General features: G+C 33.8%; 2 protein-coding genes across 2 annotated transcripts; one reads left to right on the top strand and one right to left on the bottom strand.

The window, feature by feature from the left end:
• Positions 1–5,907: 5,907 nt before the first annotated feature.
• Positions 5,908–7,075, bottom strand: LOC108221791 (uncharacterized). Its single transcript, XM_017395651.1, has 3 exons — positions 6,665–7,075; positions 6,515–6,583; positions 5,908–6,432 (listed from the first exon to the last, which is right to left on the bottom strand). Exons 1-3 carry the CDS (start codon positions 7,073–7,075, stop codon positions 5,908–5,910), a joined length of 1,005 nt encoding a protein of 334 aa, XP_017251140.1.
• A 1,523-nt stretch (positions 7,076–8,598) lies between these two features.
• Positions 8,599–12,771, top strand: LOC108221782 (cysteine-rich receptor-like protein kinase 2). The gene is made up of 8 exons (XM_017395643.2): positions 8,599–8,965; positions 9,233–9,630; positions 9,816–9,938; positions 10,056–10,183; positions 10,271–10,472; positions 11,770–12,001; positions 12,118–12,262; positions 12,347–12,771. Exons 1-8 carry the CDS (start codon positions 8,601–8,603, stop codon positions 12,656–12,658), a joined length of 1,905 nt encoding a protein of 634 aa, XP_017251132.2. The 5' UTR covers positions 8,599–8,600; the 3' UTR covers positions 12,659–12,771.
• The last annotated feature ends 3,652 nt before the right edge of the window (positions 12,772–16,423 follow it).

Here is a 16,423-nt window from a genome sequence, read left to right as displayed (position 1 = left end):
TAATCAATCAAGACGGAGTTCCATTATATTAGCTAACATGTTTATGAAACTGTGGTTTCTCACTACCATTATTGCTGCAAGAAAATGTGCTGATCTGATATTGTGCATGTTGTGTTCTGCGATATCTAGAAATCACTGTTCCATGAGATTAGCACATCCACAGACCAAGTATATATGTTACTCAAAAGTCAATGATCAGTTATAGATCACTCGATATTGTTTCTTTTATCAAATTATTTCATGTGATTTAATAATGTAATATTTGTTATTCACTTGATAGTATTTCTTCTATCGAATTGGGTCATATGTTTTAATAATCTAAGCATTTAAACTTCCAGAGTTCCAGACAAATCCGTTCTTCGAATAACCAATTAGAACTTTTCACATTCAATTTACATATTCCTTCTAATATAATATGACATATGCTCGCACCAAAATAGAAAAAAAAGAAAAAAGAGAAAGCATCGTTTAATATCTTTTTCTTTGGCAATATTTAGGCAACTTTTTTTTAAGAACTTTTTTGAAGCATGCTTGTTTGCCTATAACACCATACCAAATGTCAGATGTCATTGTCATACAGATATCACATCTGGGGTTATAGCAAGGACGAACTTTATAACACCCTAAAAATCATATTCAACAAGAAGGATGACAATTTTATGTGCTAATCCTACTCTATCTATATATTAACACCTTTGTTCTCCCAATTATTGTTCTTGTTGCTTTGAGTTCCAAATTGTTTCTCACATAAATCATTTACATTTGCTTATATTTTCAATTAGTATAACTAGAATTTTCAAAGATCTTGATAGCAATCACAGGTGGGGCCAAGTTCTAAGAAAATGGCAAAACATTACCGACTAAAGATAGCGGTCGTTCGTCAGTCAATTATAAGTTTCATTTCCGACCGATCAGTTATTTACGACCAGGTTTTAAAGGACCAACGCAATCAGTTAGTCGGTGGTCAGTTATGAGGTGAAAACCGACCAACTCTCTTCATTTCCGACCAACTTTGACGGTCGGAAATGCCCGCTTTTCTTATATGACGCAGTTTGAAAATGAAGTGCACTTGGTTAAGTTCTTAGACCTCAGTTATTCCCTAAAATTTTATGTTATGTGTTTTAGTTTAATCCCTGTATTTTAATTCTGCTCAAATATGGAAAATATTTGCTTTAAGAGCCTTTAAATAGTTTAAGTGCACAAACCTTTTATATATTCTTGTCATGCATATAAGCTTGCAGTTTGAAAGAGTTAGAAGTGGCACATGATGTTTGGGATTGCCATCAAGAAGAAACTAAATTTCTGCACTCTCTTTGTTCATTTTCCACCAAAACCTCATCATACTTAACAGTAAATGCAAATTCCTTTTGCGCAGTCTTCTCGATTTGTTATTGCCTAATTTTTCAGTCTTGTTGTGGATAAGCTATTTCTTCTAGTAGCCTAAATATTTTTTTAAGCACAAAGGCTGTAATTGATTTGATAGATTTCGACTCCCAAGTTTTATCTTACAACTAAGTTATTATAATTTTTTATGTTAATAAATTATAATTGACTATATATGTTGTTGTATTTCTTGCAGGATAACTTATCAGTTAGCATGTCCATTCAAAGGCAGTTGCCAGGAAATTCTTTTACAACTCCAGTTGCAGAGCCCAAGAATGATCGAGCGAGTTCTTCTAGGGCTTCCGGAGAAATTGGATTATGGAAGGGCCATGAGGTTAACTCGGAGTTTTTGAGCCTACTTGATTGCATAGAGAAGAAGTATCCAGAAACCTTTGACCACTTCACCACCAATAGCAAAAAGTTGTGTACAATGAAGCTGAACATGTTTTGTACCATAGTCAAAGACTATACCAGAACGTCGATGACTGAGGTTGATACTGAAATGATTGCGGAGTATAGGGTTCAGTTTGCTGACTTGCAAAGATCATTCAATGTAATTGATTGGATTACTTCATTTTGTTAGTGTTTTTATTTGTGTCATTCATGACTGTTAGTCGTATATCTGGTAACTGATTGGATAAGTTGGTTTCTTTTGAATCCTTCCTGACTATGAAAGTGGGATATGTTTTGAAGTTGATCGGCTGAGATGATTTTTTTTATAATTAATTTCTGCTAAATTGCAGTGGGAGCCTAGTTGCATAGTTGTAGGTACTTGCACTTGGAATATTATATTTAATTATATTGTAACTTTGTACTCCCTCCATCCCAAATTAGATGAGCTCGTTGACTTCGGGCACGCACTTTAAAGTCCATTGACCGCATAGCTATATTATATATTTTTAAAATTTTATTTTTGCAAATAAAAATTTAAATATGAAATTTTCATTTACAAAAGAAAAATTAAAAAAATAAATTTCGGAACTAGTCGGTCAATGCACCTTAAGTTACGTGCCCAAAGTCAACTAGCTCATCTAATTTGGGATGGAAGGAGTATTAGGATATGTCGTGATGTTTCCGGTTCAAAACCCACCAAGGTTTACTCCTAGTTGATTACTCCTAGTATGCCTGCATAATTTTTACAGGTCGTTAGCTAACTTCACTGTTGTACTGTTATCATTTTTCATAATTTTCAATTACATGGAAAAATATACATTTCTACACTTGGGGAAGCTATAATTAAATATTCGGATTTTAAAGTCTACATTTATTTATTTTAGGGAGCTCTAGTTACATGTAACATTAAACTATCATGGAATTGGTGTTTTCTTTTTTCTCTATATTAGTTTTCGCGTATTAATTATCAAAGTATTTTTCTGGGTATTGATCGTAAATATCTTATCTCAATTTGATATAGAGATTATTCTGGAATTTGTGCTCAACATTATTCGTCATAAACGACAATCAATCATCTCGTTATTATCGCCACACCCTCGTGACTGTCGCCTCACCATCCTGTATAATAATGATAATTTAATCACCTCGTTGTTATCGCCTCCACATAGAAAATATCGCCCGTCCACCACTATAAAAAGCATCTCCATGTTGTTTAGACTCTACACTTTTCCCTACATTTCTTTTCACTTACATATATAATTTATTGCTCTTAATGGTACACTTATGGTCTATGGAGTGTGTTTGGTAGCACAACCTAAATCTATGTTTGTGTAACTTTGTATTAGGATATGTAGTGATGTTTCCGGTTCAAAATCCACTACAACAGTACCATCTTGCCAATAATCACCACGTACAAATAATCGGTTCGATCTTGGTTAAACCTTAAACATGAACACTAATTATCTCGATTTCATATTTTTTTTATTCTACTGTACTATCTATCTCGATTTCAGTTTGTACAAGTCTATTTTTAAGCAGCTCTGCTCATACACATTTTATCTGATGTTATGTTAGGTGTGCAATCTAAGCAATGATTGCCCTTTGTGACATAGATCGCTAACCAAAATTTGACGTGTGGCCTATTCGAGATGCCTTTAATTGAATGACCAAAGGGCCAGGGGTACTCTGCGCAAAGGTAGCCATGTAGCTATTTTGCTTCAAAATAGCTGTGATTTTCCGGCTTTATTAACCCTAAATTAGCTTAATGCCTTGTCGTTTTATTACTCTAAAGCTTGATGATGTGTTGTTTCCTCAATCTAAGTTCTCAAAGTCGGTGATTTTAATCACCGATTAGTCCATATTCCGTATCTCAACAAACTGATTAAATATCTGATTATTCAATTAATCACCTGATTAATCCCCGATCAATCCAATACCTCATTATATTAAACTAAATTTCTGCATTTTCCTTGTTCATTTTCCACCAAAACCTCATCATACTTAACTGTAAATGCAAATTCCTTTCGCGCAGTCTTCTCGATCTATTATCGCCTAATATTTTTTCAGTCTTGTTGTGGATAATGCTATTTCTTTAGTTGGCCTAATTATTTTTTTAGGCACAAAGGCTAATTTACTTAATAGATTTCGACTCCCAAGCGTTTTATCTTACAACTAAGTTATTATAATTTTTTTTTCTTCGTGTTGGTAAATTATAATTGACTATGCTTTTGTATTTCATGCCGGATAAATCAGTTAGCATGTCCAGTCAAAGGCTTCAAAGGCTGTTGCCAGGAAAATCTTTAGAAACTCCAGTTGCAGAGCCCAAGAATGATCGAGCGAGTTCTTCTGGGACTTCCGGCGAAACTTGGTTATGGAAGGGCCACGAGGTTAACTCGGAGTTTTTGAGCCTACTTGATTGCATAGAGAAGAAGTACCCAGAAACCTTTGACCACTAATTACCACCAGTAGCAAAAAGTTGTGTACAATGAAGCTGAACATGTTGTGTACCATAGTGAAAGACTATACCAGAACGTCGATGACTGAGGTTGATATTGAGATGATTGCGGAGTATAGGGCTCAGTTTGCTGACTTGCAAAGATCATTCAATGTAATTGATTGGATTACTTCATTTTGTTAGTGTTTTTATTTGTGTCATTCATGACTGTTAGTCGTATATCTGGTAACTGATTGGATAAGTTGGTTTCTTTTGAATCCTTCCTGACTATGAAAGTGGGATATGTTTTGAAGTTGATCGGCTGAGATGATTTTTTTTATAATTAATTTCTGCTAAATTGCAGTGGGAGCCTAGTTGCATAGTTGTAGGTACTTGCACTTGGAATATTATATTTTTGAGCCAAATTACTTTGGTAATATAGATTTAGCATAACCTCAAAACTGAATTTACAATTTTTACCTTCGGCGAAAACATCAATCTGATGTACTGATCAAAGTGAATATTGAATTTGATATATAATTTTTTGAACCTTTCTCTTTCGAGTGCATGTATGTTGCAATTTTGCATAATGTCCGGGGTCTCAAATTTGAAACTTCGTGCTTAGGTTTTGATCTTAGTCTAGTATATCCTATTTAAGATCTACTTGCATAAACTCACATTAAGGACAATTGAAGGTGAACTTTCGAAAACTCTTTGTTGGAATTTACCTGCTTTAACATCGATCTATACGTGGCTGCACAGCCCGATCATAGGATTATCAGGCCTCAATTGTATTCCGTACTTGCCTTCTTTAAGCACATTGCTACTTTAGGGTTTTCAGTTACTAGATTCTGTTAGTTTGCCTTCTTTAACAACTCTTCACCTGACAAATTGCATATTGCCTCGAAATATCTGTTCCGGCTTTATTAATTCTAATGCTCGATGCAGCTGTGTCGTTTCCCAAATCTAAGTTCTTCTTTGAACTTGTAAGCTTAAACAATCTTATCTTGTTTTTTCTGAAATACATTAAAAAATGCTTGATAACTTGTCCACAATTGTTAATAGGGCGGATCAGGATTTCAAAGTCCCTGGGCTAACGTTAAGACTAAAAAATGTCTATTTTGTTATGGTGTATATTTGAGCTATGTTTTAATATAAGTTATGATAATACATATATGAGTATAATAATTTTTTTAAATAGGATATAACTATATATCTAAACAAGGTTTATAATTATTTCTTAAAATTTTAATATATTGAAAGTATCGTTATTTTACTCTATACAAGTAAATAAATATATTAACCGGTAGAAATATTTACATATCGAGGACGTTATTCTAATTTAAATATAATTATATATCTACAAAAGAAAAATAACCAAAATATATTATATAAATAAATGTATTATATTCAATAATACATATTAAAATTCTAGTATTAAGATTATTATAAATGAAATTTTAATCCTATATACACATATTAGAAACATAGAAAAGATTCAACATTAGATGTAAAAAATTTGTCTATAGATTCCTATATAAATTCAATCACAATCCCCCACTCTAGTTTTTTTTTTTAAAGATAAACGTACTTGCTTTTATTAAACTGAATCAATGATCAAAGCATTAGAAATAAACTCCGGAGCCGTATCAACCCACTCGTGGATGCCTGACGTATAGAACGAGTAACCCTATGAGCTACCTCGCAGACCTATGAACAAATTCAACTAGCACCTCATCATAGTGCTTAAATAACTCAACACAACTCGACACAATTAAGTGAAAATACGCACGTCCATGAACCTTCTTACATGCCTCAGCAACTGTCTTTGCATCAGTCTCGAATATGCATCTTTTATATCCCAGATCTTTTACCCATGAAAGAGCTTCTTTTAACCCAACTGCCTCTGCTTCCCGTGGTTGATATACTGCTGCAATTTTGCGGTTCCTTGCTCGGACAAAAGCGCCATGCTCATCCCGAATAGTACTTCCTATACTAGTGCAACCAGCCTCTATAAACACAGCAGCATCTATATTAACCTTTACCCAACCTGGCTGTGGTGGATACCATCTTCTTGGGCTCACACTTGACACGGCTTTATATTTCTGCTTTTCCAACATACTCTGGCGCCACTCATACAGCATATTCATTGCTGTTGCTTGCACACCAAATTCAGAAATACTAATTCTGTCCCATACCCACCTGTTTCGGCGATGCCAAAGCTGCCAACAAATCAACACAATCAAAGCTAGCTTATCTGGTGCGCATAAATTAACAAGCTGTTGCAAAATATCACCCACATACCCCTTGGCCCTCGTACATTTGCCCAGACCATTCTTGCAAATGGGCAATCAAACAAGACATGAGTTGCATCTTCATTCCGAATTAAACACCAATAGCATCTAATATCAAGCTGCACTCGTTTTGCCGCAAGACCCACTGCAGTTGGCAGACAAGCTCTACAAACTCTCCATATAAAATTAATGACTTTCCCTGGTATCTCCAAAATGCTGCAAGTGGCCAGTCCTGTTCACCTTGTAGTTTCCTGTAGCAGCTTTTAACAGAGAAACATCCTGATTTCTCCAATATCCAAAACCACGAGTCCTCGGTTCTGCACTGGAAGCGGAATATTCTTAACGTAGCATCTCTGTGATTACAGATATCCTGTAGCACATCTTCATCCCATCGTTTCCTCCCTGTCTCCATTAGATTAACAACTCTGATATTTTCTAGTTCTTGAGGTATATCAGTTGTTAAATACCCATTATCTCTACATGGCAGCCACGGTATTTTCCAAACACTTGTAGTCTCTCCATCGCCAATAGGTCTCCTACTTCCTTGACAAACTACATCCTGTGCTGCCATTATACTACGCCAGTACGCCACATATAACTTGGATTTGAGCCCACCTTCACTTGTAGAAGCATTCGTTTCTTGATTGTGCGTTCACTGATTCTTAATTTATAATAATAATTATTGTTATTATAAATCAACCATTTGAACACAAGCTTGTATTAAAAATCAGAAGGACTTGTTGTACTGAAAGTCTGGAGTTATATGTTTTTTACCTGGGCTGAACACATGCTTTAATAGTAGTTTTGGACAAAGTTGAGAAGTGACCCGGGCTGGAGCCCACCACAACCCAGCACTGGGTCCGCCCTATATATATACCTTGAATCAATGCACCTGTGAGCACTATGACTAATCATTCTGGCAAGATAATAGTTTTAGCGCCCAATATTAGCAATTTTACTTCTGTTGGTTTCTTTCCAATCATGTTTGCAGTGTCTGAGTTGGAGAATGTGAATATAAAACTACGGGGTGGCAATGGGGACGAGCCTCGTATGTCGCAATTTTGCACAATGCTCGGGTTCTTAAATTTGAAACTTCACTCGATCGCAGGATCATCTGGGCTCACTCGTACTTGGTACTTGCCTTCTTTAAGCACATGCTACTTTAGGGTTCAGTTACTGGATTCTATTAGTTTGCCTGCTTTAACAACTCTTCACCTGACAAATTGCATATTGCCTCAAAATAGCTGGGATTTTCCGGCTTTATTAACTCTAAAGCTCGATGCTGTATCGTTTTACTACTCTAAAGCTCGATGCTGTGTCATTTCCTGAATCTAAGTTCTTCTCTGCGATTGTCAGTCTTATAAAAATCTTATCTTGATTTTTCTGGAAAACATAACTGAAGAATGCTTGATAACTTGTCCATAATTGGTAAACTTTGAAACTAATGCTCCTGTGAGTACTACCACTTATCATTCTGGCAATATCATTGTTTTGGCGCCAAATCATTGCCCCAGGTTCTTAAAGAATCTTACCAACTTTCTTGCAAAGCATCATTGAGGTTCTGCAACTTTACAGTACTTTTACACGGGATATAAGCTGTTTTACACAATAGTACTAATTGGTTTTAACAAATGAGGTCACTGAAAAAGGAGAAGTAAATTTTTATGTTCAGTTCTAAAAGTCGGTGATTTTAATCACCGATTAATCCATATTCCATAATTCAACTAACTGATTAAATATCTGATTATTCAATTAATCATCCGATTGCCCGATCAATCCAATTAATCCTTGATTAATTCTTGTTATGTGACTTCACCGATTAAGTCTGATTCCCGCTTTTTACAATACCGGGTCTTCCGAGTCAATGCTATGTGGTATTGTTTTATATTTTAGATGATGATGTGTTGCTTCTTACTTGTAGATTCGGTAACTGTCCTTTTTCGGACCCATTCAAATCAATATCAAATTGCAAAATGACTTGGCTTAACTGGACCATTTGTCAATTGTCAGTAATACTTTAATTTTAACAGTCATATGCATTTAGCATATTTTAAATCTCACATTCCTTGAATTTTAGTCTCAAGCAAGCAACAATGATGTGTAACATGAAGTTCTTCATCAGTGTATTACTATTGAAAATGATAAACACTGCCTTGTCGCAACCAGAAACCAAACTGTTACTCCAGGGCTGCAGCTTGTACAATGCTTCAAACTTGTGGAATTTCTATAGTAATTTTAACAGCACCATGACAGACCTCAGGACACAACTTCTAGATGAAAACATACATTTTGCGACGGTTCAGTGGCCTAGAAGCTCGGACCCTGTTTATGGCATGTGTCAGTGCAGGAAATACTTATCCAGCAGAGACTGTGTGGCGTGCTTTGATGCAGCCGTGTCAGCAATTCGCAACTGCTCTGCTTCTAGCGGGGCTCGTGTCATATATGATGGCTGCTTCCTCAGGTTAGGAACCAGGTTGGGGCTGATCCCTTTTAGCCCTGGCTAACCTTCAAGTGATAGTTTAATTTTTACCTTTTAATCTCAATAAAATTATGAAAACTAGTAGGAGATTTTTTTTGGCCCTCTCAGATAGTTCTTTTTCTCGGGTTTTCTAATTAAACAGGCAAATAAATTTGTTTCTCTCCACCATAAGGTTGTGCTTGAAAATTGTATTCTTTATTTGTCTGTCTTCTTATTGAGCTTCCTGGATTATTACACATATTACAAAAGGTATGATAGCAATAGCATCGATGAAGAGACAACTCTCCCTGGCAATATGGGGATTTGTGGAAACCAAACTGTATCTTGGACCACAGCTTTCAAAACAGCCGTAGATGGACTACTTGGAGACCTTCGAATTGCAACACCGAAGATCAAAGGTTTTTTTGCCGCATCTACCAGACAAATAGCTGGTGGTGTTGGTGCAGTTTATGCAGTGGCACAATGCATCGAGACATTAAACAAAACTGGGTGCCTACATTGTTTAACTATGGCTTATAGTAGTTTAAGAACTTGTCCACCTCAGGCTGATGGGAGGGCCATAGATGTAGGGTGTTTCTTCAGGTACTCAGACACCGCATTTTTTGCTGAAAATCAGACTACTGATATCACACCTTTCCTGAGAAGTGGTAATATTTCTTTTCAACCCTCTAGTAAAATTTTGAGCTTACTGTCTTTGCTATGCATTCTGTACTAAAATTGATGAATGCACGGCCACGCTCTGTGATACATTAAAGTTTGGCAACACTTTGCTAATATGGATATCTATCATAGCGCAAGGCTTTAGTAACGTGATGCTGTGTGCTTTATATAGGGAGTTCAAGCAACAAGAAAGCAATTTTAATTGGCAGCATTGTGGGGATAGCAGGGCTTATATTGATTATGATATTATATTTATGGTACAAAGTTTTAGGGAAACGAATCGCAGCACCAAGAGGTAACTATTTTCTGTTGCTGGGAGTTTTAGTTCATCTCTTACTATATCTGCAATATCATCGCTTCTTCATGTGATAGCTATGTCTGTTACAGTGCTAATCATCTGCAACTGTACCAGGTGACATATTGGGAGCAACTGAATTGCAAAGCCCTACAAAATACAGTTATAATGACTTGAAATTAGCTACAAAAAATTTCAGCATAGTAAACAAACTTGGAAAAGGTGGTTATGGAGATGTATACAAGGTATATGTGTACCAAGATCTGTTCATTTGATGATAAAATTACAAACTGGTTTTTCTGCGTGTTCTTACATCATCGTGTTGTCGACAGGGAACTTTAAAGAATGGGGATATTGTTGCAGTGAAAAGAATAGCATTAGACACCAGGGTAGCAGAGACAATATTTGATAGTGAAGTTAGACTCATTAGTAATGTTCATCATCGTAATCTCATCCGTCTCCTTGGATGTTGCATTAAAGGACAGGTTGTCATTGAGTACATGGCCAACTCCAGCCTTGAAAGATTTCTATATGGTTAGTAAACTGATGCCACCATTGATGTAAAGTTTGCTCACTTGAGTCTGAGCACAACATCTGTGACTGTGAGTTGACAAATAGGGATTTTGCAGTGTTTCAGAATACATCTAGTGAAGAAATAACCAAATTCATTAGTACATGAATAATGACTAAATTGCATCTGGTGAAGTAAATAACCAAAACAATACATCAGTTACTTCCATGTCACAGTTTACTTATAACAGAAATTCTATCTTGTAAGGAATTACTTGCTAAGTACATGGCACCAACTTGCTTATGTAAATATGTATTAGAATTGTTTTTACTACATTCTAGCTTTTTGCAATAACAGAAATGCTTACAGATATGTTTGTGATTATATATTAGGATTTTTTTCACTAGCTTTCATTTTTGGGAAAATAGATTTTTTTACCATCCAACTTATTATTTATTTAGAAACCTACCACTGAACTATAATCTTTTTCTTTTTTGTCATTAATGTTAGGTTCGGATTTTTTTTGTCACTAACGTTAGGTTCGGATTTGATTATTAACACTATATTATTCATTTTAGTATTATTAAAACATAGTGATAGTCTGCGATATAATAGTGATCTGATATGTGTCGATATTTTTATATGTAGTACTCCATAATATTGCAGACTACCACTATATTTTTATAATGCAAAAGAAATAACATATTGTTAATAATCAAATCAAAATCTAACGTTAGTGACCAAAATGTGTGTGTAACTCTGGTCCTGCATAATAAACTACCTAGGACATATATGTAGTAATACATACGCCCTCCGTACCTCTCAATAGTTTACGTACACTGGTTGCTCGCATTTCGAGAATTCTATAAAGTATAGTTTCGTAACTTTTTTTAAAAAAAAAATCTTTTTTTGAATAAAAGTTTAAACATCAACCTTTTATTTAGAGCAAAAAAATTTAAAAAATATATTATGGAACTATACTTTAAATGAGCATGGAAAAATGTGTCAAAAAGTAACATAAAGAAATGAGGAGGACAGAGGGAGTATAAAGATATAGACACATATCAGATCACCATAATATTGCAAACTAACACTATATTTTAATAATGCTAAAAAAAATAATATAGTGTTAATAATCAAATCCGAACCTAACGTTAGTGATAAAAAAAAATCTGAACCTAACATTAGTGACAGGTGAGAGGTAAATTTCTAAATAAATAATAAGTTAGGTGGCAAAAAAATCTATTTTCCCTTCATTTTTTAGCAAAAAGAACAGTGCTGATTTCTTGGTGCGTTATAAACTGTTACTAACTGAAACAGGTGAGAGGCGAGGGACTCTTAACTGGAAACAAAGGTTTGACATAATTTTTGGCACAGCCAAGGGTCTTGCCTATTTACATGAACAATATCATGTAAGGATCATACATCGAGATATAAAATCGAGCAACATATTGCTTGATGAAGAGTTTCAGCCAAAAATTGCTGATTTTGGATTTGCCAGACTTCTCCCTGAGAGCCAAAGTCATGTTAACACCAAATTTGCTGGGACATTGTAAGTCGATCTAATTAATTTAATTCTAAATATTTTCTTTCTTTAAAGTCGGGTTGCTGATCACTCATACACAACCAAGTTTTCTGTATATCACTCTCACTTTCTAACATAAACAGAGGGTATACGGCACCAGAGTATGCAATACATGGGCAATTGTCTGAGAAAGTAGATACATATGGCTTCGGGATCGTAGTCCTTGAAATTATTAGTGGCAGAAGGTGCAATGATGTTCAATCTACCAATGAATACCTACTCGAAGATGTAAGTTCTTATGTGATTACTAACATAATGGACAACATTTTTCTCTCCATGGCTGATATGTTATACAAATTTTCATTGTAATAGGCATGGAGAATGTACGAGAACAACATGTACTCAGAGTTAATAGATAAGACACTAGACCCTGATGAATACAGGGTAGAAGATGTGAAGAAATGCATGGAGATAGGTTTATTGTGCACTCAATCTTCGGTGTCTTCAAGACCACCAATGTCTCAAGTTGTTGCCATGCTCTTAATTGGTAATACATCTGAAGAGCCTAAGTTACCAACCAGAAGTATGCCTGCAGAATCACATAACAAGATTAAGGATAACACATTTATGTCTAATGGGTTCTCTATTGCAACTGTTACTAGTACTTCATTTACAGGTCGTTAGCTAACTCCAGCGTTGTACTCTTATCATAGCTGTACTGTTATCATTTTTCAGTATAATTTTCAACTACTACATGGAAAAATATACATAACTACACTTGGGGAAGCTTTGAGTACATATTCGGATTTTAAAGTCTACAATTATTTATTTTAGGGTGCTCTAGTTACATGTAACATTAAACTATCATGGAATTGGTGTTTTCTTTTTTCTCTGTATTAGTTTTCGCGTATTAATTATTCAAAGTAGTTTTCTGGGTATTAATCGTAAATATCTTATCTCAATTCGATATAGAGATTATTCTAGAATTTGTGCTCAACATTATTTGTCATAAACGACAATCAATCATCTCGTTATTATCGCCACACCCTCGTAACTGTCGCCTCACCTTCCTGTATAATAATGATAATTTAATCACCTCGTTGTTATCGCCTCCACATGGAAAATATCGCCCGTCCACCCTATAAAAAGCATCTCCGTGTTGTTTAGACTCTATACTTTTCCTTACATTTCTTTTCACTTACATATATAATTTATTGCTCTTAATGATACGCTTATGATTTATGGAGTGTGTTTAGTGGCACAACCTGAATCTATGTTTGTGTAATTTTGTATATGTCTGATGTTTCCAGTTCAAAACCCACTGCAACAATACCAAGGTTTACTCCTAGTTGATTACTATCTCGCTAACAATTAATTAATATCTTGCCAATAATCGCCACAAATAATCGGGTCGATCTTGGTTAAACCTTAAACATGAACACTAATCATCTCGATTTCATTTTTTTTATTCTACTGTACTATCTATCTCGATTTCAGTCTGTACAAGTCCATTTTTAAGCTCATGCACATTTTATCTTGATGTTATGCTAGGTGTGCAATCTAAGCAATGATTGCCCTTTGTGACATAGATCACCAACCAAAATTTTGACATGTGGCTATTGGAGATGCCTTGAATTGAATGACAAGGGGTGCGCACTGGTGAGAATATATATTATTTTTTATTAATAATAATAATAATATATATATATATATATATATATATATATATATAAATTATTCCATATACAAAAGACCATGTCAGCGTTAATAAACTACAAATTAAGAATGGTGTTTAATTAATATTTTTTATATTTTTTCATTCATGAAATTAACGTCTATTATATCCGTCTATTAAAAAAATGCATGATATATTTAATTCAAAGTTTTAAAATTATATTATATTTTAAGATATTAAATTAAAATTTTAAATTATTCTAAAATATATGATGATATTGAATCAAGATTTTATTATATGATTAAAAATTCAATAAAACTTAATCGTTTAAAGTTCTTTAAGATTATACGGGACTTAAAAATGACAATTCTATTATGAGTAATAAATTTTATGAATCACAATATATTATATGTTTTTAAAAATGTGTCATAATCTACAACATTTTGAAGAATTAAATAGTATAGACCCTGCATCATTTTCTACTTCACCTCAACTTCGCTAGCAACATCAAATCTCTGCTGTGTAAAATTGTAACAATTGGGTAGATAATGGAGCAGATGGAGATGCAGAAGATAGCAAGATTATCAGAAGAACGAGAAGAAGGTGAAGACAAAATAAGCCGGTTGAGCAACGATTTAATTCATGAAATTCTCTCATTTGTTGATGCTAAATCGGCTGTTCAGACAAGCGTTCTCTCCAAAAGATGGAAGCTTGTCTGGACTACTCTTCCGTATGTCAATTTCACTAATTATATCTTTCCAGAATCCGAATTACATAATCTTGAAACTCGAAATTCCATATCTTAATCATTTTTTGGGGGTCTTTTTCTAGGCACGTTCTGCTGTTTCAAAACTTCTTGTCCTGGTTCCTTCTCCATTCTATCAGTTGAAACATGTGAAGGTACCACAGGGACATAAAGATTCAAATATATCCGCTGACCTCAAACGCTACTTGCTTGGTCGCTCTCCAGAAGCCACCATTGTCACTAAATTGCCTCAAATACTTAAGAATCCTTTTAACAACATAATGGACAACATTTTTCTATCCGGCTGATATGTTATACACATTTACATCGTAATAGGCATGGATAATGTACAAGAACAGCATGTACTCGGAGTTAATAGACAAGACACTAGACCCTGATAGATAAATACAGGGTAGAAGATGTGAAGAAATGCCTGGAGATAGGTTTATTGTGCACTCAATCTCCAGTGTTTTCAAGACCACCAATGTCTCAAGTTGTTGCCATGCTTTTAATTGGTAATACATCTGATGAACCTGAGTTACCAACAAAGTATGCCTACAGAATCACATAACAAGATTAAGGATAGCACATCTATGTCTAATTGAAAATCTATTGCAACTGTTACTAGTACTTCATTTATAGGTCGTTAGCTAATTTCAGTGTTGTACTGTTATCATTTTTCTGTATAATTTTCAACATTACTACTCAGGGCATCATCAACTGTATAGCCTGTTTGTCCCGGTCAGGGATGCCCTGATTTATGATCCGACCAAACCGACCCAACCCGCCCCTATTTTTAACTGATATTATTAAATAGATTTTTAAATGGGTTAAAAATAAGAAAACCGAATTAATTGGGTTGGAATGAGGTGTTATATTTTAACTCATTCCAAGCCGACATTTATTTTATTCTTTCATATAATTGTATATTATTATCTTTATCCTTTTAATAATAATAAATTTGATGAAAGTTGTATCTTAAATTAAATTTATATAATTGTATTTTAATATTTTATTGGAAAAGTTAAAAAACTAAAATCAACCAAATTAACTCACCACTACTACTACATTTTTGTCGACTATTTCTTTCAAAAATTTTATCAATTATTTTTCTTCACTATTTTTTTTTACATATCAATCATTACCATCCTTAACTTTTCTTTACATTTTCGTTATTTTTCTCAACTCCCATACTCAACTCAATGTCATCCAAATATAAACATTTTGAATAAAGGGGTTTGAGAGAACTCGGGGTAGCTTGCGCATACTCATTTTTTATATCTTTATTATTAATAAGAAAATATCAATAACATATTAGCAGCAAAAATCACGTTCTTTTTCTTCATATTTCAATTGTTTATATGGTGAGACGGAGTTCGATACTTTAATAAATTATTTCAAATTTTTTCTTGAATAATAATTTAATATTTAAATTCATAAAAAAAATTTAAAAGTAAATTATAAAAATATATTTTATATATATCTTAAAATACTTATCAAGTAAATCAAAAGTTCAAAAAATTGTGGACAGTCAAATCGAGTCAAACAGCAATAATCCTACGCGTCAGTAAATGGCAAACATGACCGGCACGTGTCAGTAACAGGCGTCTAACCTTAGCAATAATCTATACTATACTATAAAAAGCCAACATAGGTATAATTTGTAGTCGTACAAAATTTTGGTTTGGTACTCTCCTCTAAAACTAAAAGTCTACAAGTAGATATCTATTAAACAGTTTCATATACTAAAAACACTCCTTATGTATATTAATATCTTTTTAAATATAATTTATAATTAGTTAAAAAAAGGTGAAACTACTGTTAATAACATATATTAATATTAAAAATTACTTATAGATAAATGTATAACTAATTATAAATATACAATTTTGAATATCTTTTGTCTAAAATACATACAAATAATTAAAGACGCTACTTTTTAATTATATTCTACTCGAAATTTAACACTTACATATTCTATTTCATTACAAACACGAGCCATTACGTAACATATGAAGATATATGAAAT

Source organism: Daucus carota, chromosome 1, assembly GCF_001625215.2.
Source record: "Daucus carota subsp. sativus chromosome 1, DH1 v3.0, whole genome shotgun sequence".
Classification (NCBI taxonomy): Eukaryota; Viridiplantae; Streptophyta; class Magnoliopsida; order Apiales; family Apiaceae; genus Daucus; species Daucus carota.
The sequence above is the reverse complement of the archived record's forward strand: the minus strand, read 5'-3'. Positions and strand labels throughout refer to the sequence as shown.

What these genes read in the sequence shown, in the direction of transcription:
- LOC108221791 (XM_017395651.1), bottom strand. Translation starts at nt 7,075, where the DNA reads ATGGCAGCACAGGATGTAGTTTGTCAAGGAAGTAGGAGACCTATTGGC. An exon ending in ATGGAGAGTTTGTAGAGCTT is followed by an intron (nt 6,584 to 6,664) that starts GTCTGCCAACTG and finishes TTCGGAATGAAG; the next exon opens with ATGCAACTCATGTCTTGTTT. An exon ending in AAATGTACGAGGGCCAAGGG is followed by an intron (nt 6,433 to 6,514) that starts GTATGTGGGTGA and finishes ATTTGTTGGCAG; the next exon opens with CTTTGGCATCGCCGAAACAG.
- LOC108221782 (XM_017395643.2), top strand. Translation starts at nt 8,601, where the DNA reads ATGTGTAACATGAAGTTCTTCATCAGTGTATTACTATTGAAAATGATA. An exon ending in GTTATGGAGATGTATACAAG is followed by an intron (nt 10,184 to 10,270) that starts GTATATGTGTAC and finishes TGTTGTCGACAG; the next exon opens with GGAACTTTAAAGAATGGGGA. An exon ending in ACCAAATTTGCTGGGACATT is followed by an intron (nt 12,002 to 12,117) that starts GTAAGTCGATCT and finishes TAACATAAACAG; the next exon opens with AGGGTATACGGCACCAGAGT.